At 40.6% G+C, this 12,914-nt stretch overlaps 1 protein-coding gene across 3 annotated transcripts in view; it reads right to left on the reverse strand.

The window, feature by feature from the left end:
* Nucleotides 1-330: 330 nt before the first annotated feature.
* Nucleotides 331-12,914, reverse strand: part of STARD13 (StAR related lipid transfer domain containing 13) — a 191,735-nt gene continuing 179,151 nt past the window's right edge. For all 3 annotated transcript variants that reach the window (XM_075851710.1, XM_075851709.1, XM_075851711.1), the window contains exons 6-14: nt 12,526-12,699; nt 12,261-12,420; nt 8,972-9,170; nt 6,138-6,345; nt 4,592-4,706; nt 3,436-3,657; nt 3,110-3,327; nt 2,324-2,500; nt 331-975 (exon numbers count right to left, since the gene is read on the reverse strand). In XM_075851710.1, the coding sequence (XP_075707825.1) occupies nt 858-975; nt 2,324-2,500; nt 3,110-3,327; nt 3,436-3,657; nt 4,592-4,706; nt 6,138-6,345; nt 8,972-9,170; nt 12,261-12,420; nt 12,526-12,699 (1,591 nt within the window). In that variant the 3' untranslated portion in view covers nt 331-857. The remainder of the gene's footprint in view (nt 976-2,323; nt 2,501-3,109; nt 3,328-3,435; nt 3,658-4,591; nt 4,707-6,137; nt 6,346-8,971; nt 9,171-12,260; nt 12,421-12,525; nt 12,700-12,914) is intronic.

Raw genomic sequence — 12,914 nt, forward strand, 5'->3', positions numbered from 1 at the left:
CGTAGGGCTAAAAAGCAGAGCCACTCTTGTCCATGTACTATGTTTGGTTCTGAAACTCAGTTCTATTTAAATAAAGAGGGGTGAGCTGTGATACCAGATATGGCCCATGGTGGTGCTGTTTTTAGGGGGAAAAAAAGCAGACACTTTTTTTACTTAAAAATATACTGTGTAGACAACTTCATTGTATTGCTCCAACCACCAGGTGTCGCTGCTGTGCAGCCTGAACTCTCAAGTTAGAGTGTGCACAAGCATAATCACCTGCTATGATTGGCCAAGGTAAATATGTCGCCGCACTTACTATATTTGTCGACAAATAACATGTTATACGTCTTTTGAGGTCACATTTTAAACAAGACAAAACTTTATTCTGTTATTTACAAAGTATCTCTTCTCCATAAGGTCCAGACAGTGCAGTGCATTACAGATGAGGACAACTAATGTAATGTGTCCATATTATTGCTGCGTATAGTAAACCACAACTTCCATTGTCAAGATATAATACTTGTGGTCAGTTCTACAAGCATTTATACATGTGTATAAACAATGTGCGCACAGTGAAATAAAATGTATGAAATACGAAACAAAAAGCTTCCACAGAAAGCATTAACTCATGTACTTGATTTACATACGCTGTATACACATATAGTCCTGTTAAAATATCTTATAGATAGATAGATATAGATTACATATTTACAAGGTCTTTATACAATTAAATTAAATAGGAGCGTTATCACGGATATCTCCATTTAATGTCCAGAGTCGTCTACATGCGCAGTGCTGCCTCTTGGTAGAGTCGTTGTGGCTTCTTGTAACGGACATCCTGTTATTCTATGTAAAGTCTTTGTGTAACTTATTCTTCAGATTTTCGTTTCTGGTCCTTCCGCTGTAAGTGACTGAAATGAGTTCCGGATCCGCAATGCTTCTACTGCACAAAGATGTCCAAAGCATTTGTTGTACCAGTCTAGGCAATGGCCCCTGTCAAAATAAAGGACAAAAATATTTCGTTAGACTCTATTATGCTGATATGGTGCAAGCACATTAATAGAAACTTTCATCTCATTGACTATACAGGGCTCCAATGGACAGATACAGTATGATCCTCCAGAAGCTTGGGCTAGAGTACATATCTGTTTGCCTACATTAGATTGACTACATTTTCCATGAAAAATAAGCGAAAATAATCAAAACACCATTGAGAGGTCTCACAGTATCACAGTGATGGTCTGAAATCTGTTGCCGGGTGGGGAAGAGCAAGCAAAGAAAATGCCTTGTTGTACTCTTGGACTAGTTGCCGTATATAGTGATGAATGTAGGAAATTTAGGTGTAAGGCTTCATTCACATCTGTGTTCTGGTTTTCCATTGCCCTGCACCAGATGGCGGACACCAATGTCGCCTGGCGGCACCCATTGCTGCACTTTTTTGACTGGCCTTTCTCACTGGATGTGAAAACACCCTAAGAAAGTGCAAACATTTCTGTGACTGTCCCATTCTTCTAAATGGGGCTTACAGAAATTTATGAACATGCTGCACAAACAACTCCATTCAGACGTGTATAAAATAGATTTTTCAGTCTCAGAAATGCATGCAACAAATCTGCCACGTGTGAACGTAACCTTAAAGGAGTTAGTTGTGTACCCTCCTGTATGATAGTCATGGATACTTTAATTTCTATGCAGGGTTAAAGGGGACTTCCCATCAGGGACATTTATGACATATCCACAGGATATGCCATAAATGTCAGATTGATGCGGCTCCCACCTCTAGAACGGGGCCCCCCTAAACCCCATTCTACTGCTCTGTCTTGTAGCTGAATTGTGTGATTTCTGACCATGAAGAAGAAAACAGCGTAGCTTGCTGAGCTGCGCTGTTTCCGTAAGTCCCATAGTAGTGAATGGCAGTTACAGAAGTAGCGTAGCATGCGAGCTACGCTGTATCCATAACTACCATTCAGTTCTATGGAACTTACGGAAACAGCGTAGCTCAGCAAGCTACGCTGTTTTCTTCTTCATGGTCGGAAATCACACTCGTCAGCCTGAACACAAAGCGGTAGAACGGGGTTTAGGGGGACCCGTTCTAGAGATAGGTGCGGGTCCCAAAGGTGGCACCCGCATCTATCTGGCATTTATGACATATCCTATGTCATAAATGCCCCTGCTAGTAAAACCCCTTTATGGGCTCATTTGTAGTATTGAATGGGCCCCACAACCTCTTATCATGGTGAAAACAAGTGTAACCCAAAGGAAAGTTGTAAGTGGGGTATTCATATATGTTGTATGGCTGGTTCTGATGATGTCAGTGCTTTTTTGTAGTGCAGTAACTTACTTTAGGTCAACTCTGCAAATATGGGTGAGCCTGGATTTTCCTGAGCCACAAGGTTCAATCAAATATCGAGTGTCCAGAACTGTGGCTCTCACTCCTCCTATTAAAGGGGCATCTTCATGCTCCACAGAAGTTGCCACCAAACTGCACATTCCCTTTGGTAAATCAGTCCTCCATGTCCTACAATTCAATACAAGGTCAATAAGAAAGTGAACGACAGAAACACAGCAGTAAAAGTACATTTCTATATTTTTAGGAAATGTACTATTCCTATTGATTGAACTCGTTTAACTAAAAAATAATTATTTACTATTCTAATTTTTAGGCATTCTGGATAAGAGATCTTGTCAACAAAAGCCGACTCAAATTTTTAGCGCATGTACCATAGAGGCTGCCCATGTGGCCCTTTAAGAGAAGGTCCCCAGCCCTATTTGGTCTCATCCCCATTGCTATTGGATATTGAGAATCTGTGCTGGACTCCCCCACCCCCTTGTTTGCTAACAATGCATTTCCTCTGAAGAGGGAACTGGCATCGAAAGGGTATGGATGGGCAAACAAACACCAGGCCCTTCTATCCTGGCTGACAAAACCCGGCAACAACTTAAAGGGCCCATGTTGATCTTTCTATGGGGCCCCCTCTTTTCTATGTATGCCACTGGCCTGTTCCAACATTCAAGCAAGAAATTGTCCACATATAAAAATATTGAAATCTCCATTAATTACATATGCCTTATCTATTACAGCACATAATAATATATAATAGAGTGATATTAATATACCTCAACATACCTTAATACCACAAAATCCTTGGAAGGATGAGGAGCCATACTGTCCACCACATACTGGTAAACTTCGGTTTGAATATCAATAGTTTCTATTACTTTTGCCTGTGCAAAATCCTCATCCCATAGGTGGCGCTCTCTTAGTAAGCGATTGAGTACAACTGATGGGGGAGCCTCTACTTCCACAGACGCCTTCCAGAGCCTCAATGGGTTTCCATCTCCAACCTGAATGATAAAAATAGAAAAATTTGGTAAATCTAGGTTGCCAATAGTAATTGATACATAGAAGGCAGTGTGGCTTGTTACCTTTTGACATATGTAAAAAGCCATTACCTTTTTGTAAGCAAGGTCCGTGTTCTCTGTACTGGAAAGAGACATCCATCCTTTATATTTATCCTTGGATTCTTTTTGAAGATTCTGTATGACAGTATCAAAGTATGTGCAGACACTGCCGGCTTCCTCCTCGGTCTGTTTTACCAGTTCCTCTATAGTAGGGACACGGATATCAGCATCTGCATATGAATTCCTGGACTGGGCTATGATTTCCTCAGGAATCTGAAGAAAGAAAGAAAAAAAACTATTTTAATTTATAAATCTATCTTACTATTTACATTAAAGGGGTTTTCCCATTTGGGACATTGATGGAATATCCTCAGTATATGCCATAAATGTCTGATAGATATGGGTCCCACCTCTGGGACTGCCTACTATCTCTAGAAAGTGGCCCATCCCCGTCCTACCTTCTGCCGCTGTGCTCTGGCCACTGACCTATGACATGGCTGGGTTTTATGGAAACAGCTGAGCGCGTTTTGTCTGTTTCCGGAACTCCCATAGAAGTTAATGGGAGTTAGAAAAACGGTTTAGCACAGCGAGCCACGCTTTTTCCTTAGCACCTGCATTCTGGAAACTGCGTAGTGGCAGAAGGTAGGACAGGAAATAAGAGCGGGTTCTAGATATCCAAGATGGGAGGGCTATCTCTCTAAGCAAAAATATTGTATTGAGACACTGAATGGTAGTATTTTGTGGCATTGTATGGAAGTATTTTTTTTAAATGAAATCTGAACATCTGAAATATAAGCCATGATATAGAGAAAATATTTTTTACTTTGACTACTTGTAGTTGTTGTTCCAGTGATTACCAAACGTCAACCCTTGTACATAATATAGGAAGGTATGCAGAGCAAGTCTCACCAGATAATATATTACACTGTACCTTTAACCGGTAGTAGTACAAAAATTTACAACCGTGCAGAAAGAAAAACACCCTTTTATAAAGTCTGAAAGACCATCATTTGACGACCCTACCACAAAACTCAGGGATGGCCAATTACTGTCTGATAAAAACACAACAGATCTAAATATCGACAGTTATTGGCCATTTGCAGAAAGCAATATTTAGCCAAAACTGTCAAAGGGTACGTTTCCGGGGGCAATTATCTCATTCTATAGCCAGCTTACATCAGGGAACATTTATATAAAACATACTGACCTCAAACAGCTTATTGCACTCCATAATCATGTGGGCCAGACCATGTGTAGCTGCCAGGTTCTCATTTAAGTCCTTCTGGTCGGGTTTCCCAGTTGCATACTTTTTCTGAATGGCTCTGAAAGTAATAGATTTTAGATCATATTATGTTAATTTGTAAGGTACATATTTGGATCCAGATTTATACGGGCACATTGCTAAAAACTTGAATATTCGGATATGTTTGACACTTTGGATGACTACTGATTGTCATGAGGACACCAAGGCTGGATGTCAACATCATCCAAAGCACAACTAGATTAACTGTGCAAATGCCCATGTTCATGTAATGTTCCTGAGCAAGGAACCCTGCCTGAAACACATAGAAGAAGGAGCTATTCTGTGCCAAGAACCAATGGTGGTGCCCTCAAGTGAGCAGAAACTCCACTATCAATTCTCTGGTGACATAACTGAGACTTAAGGCCTTTTTACACTGGGCAATTATGGGGCAAACGAGCGTTCACAGAATGCTCGTTTCCGATCAGCTCGTTCATCTGCTGATCGTATCGTTTTAAATACTGAAAATATTATCGTTGTCGGCAGCACATCTCTGTGTAAACAGGGAGACGTGCTGCCAACATGATAATAATGTATGAGGATGAACAATGGGAGTAACGAGCGCTTGTTCCCATACATAGCTCCTTGTGACAGGAGCAAACGAGCGGAACCTTAAAACATGCTGCGGAAAATACGCACCAAAACCGCAGCAATATGCAGGAAGTTCGCAAGTAAAAACTGCACCTGATCGTTTGTTTTTCTATGCATTTTTTGGTGCGGTTTTCACGCTTTGATCAGTTTTTTAGCGCATTTTCATGCTGCGGTCTTTGGTGTGATTTTCCACAGCACTAGGCAGATACAATTTGCAAGCGAAAATGCAAATTAAATTGACATGCTGCTGATTCGAAAAAAAGAATGGCAGGTCAATTTCCATCCCGAAAAATACCACAGCGTGTACATGAGATTTCCTGGAACCTCATTGCCTATACTAATACTGTATTACGCTGCGGATTTGCCACGTGCAAATCCACGCAGCAAAAACGCACGTAACACGCATCTTGTGCATTGAGCCTTACACCGGCTCATTTTGGCCGGTGCAACGAGTGCCGATCAACGAGACAGCTCATTGATCGGCGCTCATTTGCTCTTTTCACGGGCTAGTATGGGGACGAGCGCTCGTTACTCCGATCACTCATACAATATTATCATGTCGGCAGAGCATCTCCCTGTTTCCGTGAGATGTGCTGCCGACAACAATAATATTTTTCACAATTCAAACATTACGAATCAGCAGATGAACGAATAAATTCTCCAAACATCTTTTGCCATTGAAAATGTTGTTTCTTCCAACCAGCAGTTTATAGGATTTTCTGAAGTTGCTTGGAAATTTCTCTGTACATTAAATTCACAGCATTCTGAGATTTATAGGCTTTATGAAAACGTCTTATGAAGTTTTCAAAGATATATATTTCAGTAATTATATAAAAAATGCTTTATGGGCATAAATACCTACCTTGGGGAATTATCTTTCTTCAATAAATTGAGGTGGAAGAGCGATGGCGCCAAACACACAGCAAGATTCATTGGGGTCATTTGATTCTCTTCTACTGAGGTGACATCATTGAGAAAACACAAGAGCGTTTGCAGGACTTCACGGTTTTCATCTGACATTAACATGATGGCCGACTGCACCGCCTGAAGCCTCTGATCCTTGGGGACATCTGAGGAAATTGAAATGACAGATATCATTATTAGGATCTTACATTAATAGTCCAAACTATATTGTCAGGCACAAGAGAAAACAAGGTCCTGACCATACACAATGGATATTTCACTGCAATCTACATACATTGATGTGTCAGGTCAGAAAAACAAGTCTCAACAGATTGGACTTTATCCTGACTTATTTTTTTGTTTTAAAGGGAAATAAGTAGTACCAGAGGTTCTGGCAGCTGCTGATCTCCTCCCCTATTGAAACAACATACCTGCACATTCACTTGACCGTTGCTGAGTTGCAATACTAGACATAGCCAGCGGACTAAAAGTGGCGCTGTTTCTGGAAGAAAGCAGCCATGTTTTTCTAATCTCGCATAACCCTTTTAAGCTGGCCATATATATAACTCCTTGCAATTACTTAAACCTTCCATTTTCCTGCAGAACAGGAGAGGATCGGACCCCCACTGTGAAGACAGCGCTTGTACACAAAGTGTCTTAATAATCTAAAAGAGGCACGTATGAGTCTTAGAATAGAAGTTAAATGAAAGTTATTTTTAGATGTGTCTACAAGATGTTATTTGTGTAGACATGCAGTGATATTGCACGTCCCCCATAAATCTTGAAATTCAATTGAATAATAGGAGCTGTTTACATACTTTTATGTGACTGTTTTATATCTACGTGCTGTTCTGTTCATGTAAATATAGTATTTTGTGCCTTGTGCTTCAGACTCGAGCAGTAAATGAGTTTATCTGGTGCCTCAAGTCATTTACATTGGGGCTCATGCATATGGCCGTATTACGGCGGTGTTCTGTATGGAGCTTTAATTGGGCTGCCACAGAGATGCATAGGACCTCTAGTGTACCTCTACTGCCTCCAATTACATACAGAACCATAAAAAGTTTATTCTGTAAGAAAAATGTATGGGATCCAACAGAAACCAAAATTCATGGCATGCTCCATCAGGATCTGTATGTACAGAGGTATTCTTCCCATTGTACAGCCTCCGTGCACTGCCATACAGGTTCCTCACATAAGGCTCTGCCATGTGCATAAGCCCTAACAGACTAAGATGCCGAAAGAGTTAAAGGCTACGTACACCTTCGAAAACATGTTGTTTTTTTTAAATATTTTTACTTTTTGAGATACAGCTGCTTTGTATCATGTATAGAGAGCAGCTGTATCAAGCGCTGAGAAACCTGTATCCGTCAGATCAGCGGCACTGACGTGTTCAATGACAGCGGATCCTGCGTGTCTCTGACTCACAGGATCCACCGGTTATCAATCACATCACATGAACTTAGATGTGATCGGTAAGAGGTGGATCCTGTGTGACCCGCTGACACTGAACCCGTCAGTCCCACTGACCTGACGGATACATGTTTCAGCACTAGATACAGTTGCTCTCTATACATGATACAAAGCAGCTGTATCTCAAAAAGTAAAAATATTTTTTTAATCAAATATAAATACAAAGTTGCACCAATCACACTGATACACATTTTATTAAAATAAAAATACATTTTCAAAGGTGTACGTAGCCTTTAACACAGCCATTGCAAGATTTCGTACACATTTCTTCAGTCTTTTGTCATTATGGTTCCTTTCATTAAATTAACTACTGATCTGTACCTTTTGTTCCGATTATATTATTTTTCTATGTGCTGGAATGAAAAGGAACAGCTTCTTGAAATTTGAATAATAATAAATTCTAATAAAAAAAAAAAAAGTTGCGTGCATTAAAGAGCATTTCCCCTGGGGCTTCATGGACCTCTGAGGTGTACAGAGACATAATACGCCACTTATACAAGTAAATGAGCCTCTACTACATCTGCCTACGATCCGTAAATAAAAGCCATTGAGTTAAAATTTCTAGCTACTTAGTTATCAGTTTTCTGGGAATCATTTTCTGGGAAAGCTGGGTGACCGCTAACATACGTAGCTGCTTACATAATAGTTGTGTCCCGGCTTTCCCACACTCCTGTATCAAAAACATGCCAAGTAATACATCCCTGACCTCATGTGGCGCAATAACTTTGCAGAGCTCTAGCAAATCCAACTGCCCATGGAAGCTGTAACGCCAGTGGAGATATCTATTTTTTTTATTTTACATATATGTCTCGTGATAGCATATCCTAACAAGGCTGCCAACGCTGCGATGTAGCCATAGACAGAGCCAGGCACCACATTGACTGTTAACTGTAAGTAAAACGCCCCCGGCACAATAGTAATGTGTATTGAACTTGATTACCATGTACCTTGACTATAGGGACATTGTGTATTGGATGTAAGGAGGAGACAAGATAATTACTATATATGTCATTATAGCAGACAAAAGCCAAGTATAGTAAATAACCCAAGAGGTCCCTCTGCCGCGTCTGAGTCCATTGCTATGAATGAAGTGTGATGGGTGGGGGGGCTACGTAATGGTCATTTACATCAGCAGATTTCTGATGACGATATAGAACGTCTGATAACATGTATCACTAGTTATTGTGTAGATTGTATACGGGGTCACATGTGATGTACGCGACTAATATAAGACTTCCAGTCTATACATTGGGTCTCATGATATAGAAGTGTCTTGTGTAAAGTCATTGCCAGCCCCTCATGTCAGGTGCGTGTACTTACACTGGTAAATATGCAGGAAGGTCTCCCCTAGTTTACTGGTGAGCAGGGGCTCTGGAAGGTCCCTGAAGAACTGCTTCATCATGTCTGCCACATCGTACGCACACTGGCCTTCATAGTTTACATTCTCCGGGCTGTTCTCATTCATCTGGCGCAAGGCCTGGATTCGAGACTTAACACCAGACTTTCTAAACAAGCCAACCTGAAAAAAAAGTAGATGTTTTCCATGACCATTTCAGAATATACCGGTTGGCATCATTTATCTTCTGAAGACTGGAGGCGAAAATAAATAATGTCGTCGGACAGGATCCCATTTACTGTATAAAGAATCCATCTACCACTTAAGCTCTTCTTACATGGCCCGTCCTGGGCCGTGTAAACGAGACCGATCAACGAGACAGCTCGTTGATCGGCGCTCGTTTGCTCCTTTCACAAGGAGTTAGTATGGGGACGAGCGCTCGTTACACTGATCGCTCGTCCCCATACATTTGTATCATGTCGGCAACACAACTCCCTCTTTACACAGGGAGATGTGCTGCCAACAACGATAATATTTTTCACTTTTAAAACGAGACGATCAGCAGATAAACCAGCGTTTGCTCGTTCATCGGCTGATCGCTGCACTGTTTACACAGGGCAATTTTCGTAAACGTTAATTATATGAACGAGCGTTTGCCCGATAATTGGCCAGTATAAAAGGGCCTTAACACATTACCTTGAAGCCTAAAGGGTTTTTACTTAAACTGCTATTAAAATTCAACTTACAATTCAAGCAAAATGATATGCAGTGTTTAATAACTCTCACACCTAAACGACTCATGTACTTGGCCGTATTATAGAACTGTGTTTTACAGATCCAGAATACAGTGTCTATAGCCTGCTATGCTGTACAATATTAAATCGGAAGCACACAGAGATTTTGTGTTCACAGATTTCATTAAAATCTGTGAGAAAAAATGTGACATATTTCATTCCATGCTTTATTATTAGGAGGTTTTCCCCTCGAAGTAATGCAGAGGCCCCATATGGAGGTACACTGAGTGCTTATTGCTCCATAGGAAGTCCATGTGCGATGGTACAGGGTTCATGCACATGGAAACACCTTGTGCATGGACCCTTAGACTTGATCTGGGACTATTATGCAATAAGTCATGATTGGAAAAGTAATTAACATACTGAACATTGTAGTCGCAGATGGAAACCATATTGTAACAGCGAACACATTGAATGTAAATCTGATACAATGTTAGAGAACATATATAAACACACTAAGGCCCCATGCACACGACCGTAATTTTCATCCGTAATTACAGATCAGGTAACTACGGATGAAATTGCAGTCTCATTCATTTCTATAGGCCACGGAAACCTTTCCGTATATTTACGGATGTGTGTCCAGGCCATAGAAATGATTTGTAAAATATAGAACGTGTCCTATTCTTGTTCGCAATTGCGGCACGGACTCGCCATAGTTGTCTATGCGCGTTTCCGCAATTGCTGACAGCTACGTATTTGCGGACAGTAAAAACCTTTACGGTCGTGTGCATGAGGTCTAAGACATTTTCATTTTTGAATCAAGTTTTCCTTTAAGTTCCTTTCTCATGAACATTTTCATGTTTCATATTACACAAGTTTATTTTTAGAATAAATCCTATTCACGTCAGACAATAAGACTTTTTTTTGTAGATTTATAAAGGCCATTCCATACATATGAATGCGTCACTGTCTGAAGACACTCAGAGAGACAGTCGCTAGAATGCAGCTTTTTCTGGTCGCATTGAGACGTCTCTGAGGAATTATATGCTCTCTCCCAAGACCTCAGATCTAAAATTATATTGTGTGGGAGGACAGTGAACTAAGAAATCCTTGTTCTAATTGTCCTGAGATCAACACAATCTGCATTAGGAATTGACAACATAAAAGTCAGCAATCTCATTGTCAATTCTTGTTATGTGGACAAAGATCGAAGGGAAAACATACAACTTATTGAACCATCCTGTTCCTCACATCAATTGTCGTTCTACTTTTATTTCTCAGAAAAACACAGTAAAGATATGGGCGAATATTTTCTACTCTAGTTTATAATCGGCTGTAATAATTATGTGTTGTCCAATTGTAATCAGACGTCTGGTTTCTCATGATGAAAAACAAGATGTTCCCTAGTTTAAGGAATGTAAAACCACTGTCAATTTTTAGTTTTTTCATTGTTTACTTTGGAGATGGTCTTACTAATGTTTTCTGAGCCATGATTTTTTATATAAATATTACATATCATATTGTATATGGCTTATAGCTGATAATTTTATATTAACTGTTTTGTGAGACAGCGTTACCCAAGAGAGGACCTATTGCCAAGGATCCCAGAGGGTTCCAGGACTGGCAGAGGTTTCACTAATTAATGAGATATTTGCCAATGTATGGTCACCCTTTTAGGCCCCATGCACACGAACGTAAAAACGCCCGTAATCACGGGCCGTAATTACGGGCCCATAGACTTCTATTGGCCACGGGTACCTCCCCGTATGCTTACGGGAAGGTGCCCGTGCCTTTGAAAAATATAGAACATGTCCTATTTCAGGCCGTAATTACGGCACGGGCAGGCCCATAGAAGTCTATGGGGCTCCCGTAATTACGGGTGACTACGTGTGTGCACCCGTAATTACGGGAGCGTTGCTAGGCGACGTCAGTGTATAGTCACTGTCCAGGGTGCTGAAAGAGTTAAACGATCGGCAGTAACTCTTTCAGCACCAGGGACAGTGGCTACCGATCACAATATAGATAAAGCTGTAAAAAAAAAAAAGAAGACGTTCATACTTACCCAGAACTCCCTGCTTCTTCCTCCAGTCTGGCCTTCTGGGATTACGTTACAGCCCATGTGACCGCTGCAGCCAATCACAGGCCAATCACTGGCTGCAGCGGTCACATGGACTGCGCCTCATCCAGGGAGGTCGGACTGGATGTCAAGAGAGGGACGCGTCACCAAAACAACGGCCGGGTAAGTATGAATTTTAATAGCCTGCACTGATAGAGAGAAGGGCTGCCGATTACTGCAGTGTAATTTTGTAGCGAAAACGTGCCCGGAAATACTGGTGCAATACAGGTCGAATACGTGTGACCAAGGACCCGTATTTACGCCAGTATTTACGGGTGGACAAAAATACGGTCGTGTGCATGGGGCCTTAGTCTATGCTATGCGTATCCATTACGTGCTGATATGGCACATTTAGGAGCCATATTGCACTGCTTTATCAATGCCAGTGTTGGTTTATTATCATGGCAACATTATCCTTACCTGATCAAGGCAGTTGCTGCGTAGGAACTGTAATGCCTGCTGAATGCTCTGAGGTATTGGCTGCCCAGTTCTTTGCACATGAACCATCAAGGGAACACCAAAAACATTCTTATCCTTGTAATCAGGACCCTTCATTCTCTTCATAAATTTTGGGACAGACCTGAAATTGAGATTGGCCAAATAATTATGTTACAAATCTTCTTATATAATAATGAATGAGAGTATATTTATCTTGGCTACTACTAGATTACAGTGATGTACCTACCATGTCCACCCATGTTTGTTTGACATGGAATATTTTTCCATGATGGCCGTCAGCCGTAACAGGGAGAACTTTTGCAGCAGATTGAGCTGGCCTGCAGACTGGTTACTGATTTGAAGTGATGCCAAAGAGCCACTTAGTTGGTGAGAGACCTGGAAACTCTGCCACCTCAAGTGTCTAGAGGAAACAAAAGTTGCAAATAGAATTATGTTGGAAACAAATGTTAACAAGATAATTTAAATAAACAATAATATAAATTGTATTTTATATATATATATATATATATATATATATATATATATATATATATATATATATATATGTATATATATATATGTATATATGTATAAATATATACTCCATTCTAATAGAAAATATGTACGAATTCAGGT

This window comes from Rhinoderma darwinii, chromosome 2 (genome assembly GCF_050947455.1).
Source record: "Rhinoderma darwinii isolate aRhiDar2 chromosome 2, aRhiDar2.hap1, whole genome shotgun sequence".
Taxonomy (NCBI): Eukaryota; Metazoa; Chordata; class Amphibia; order Anura; family Rhinodermatidae; genus Rhinoderma; species Rhinoderma darwinii.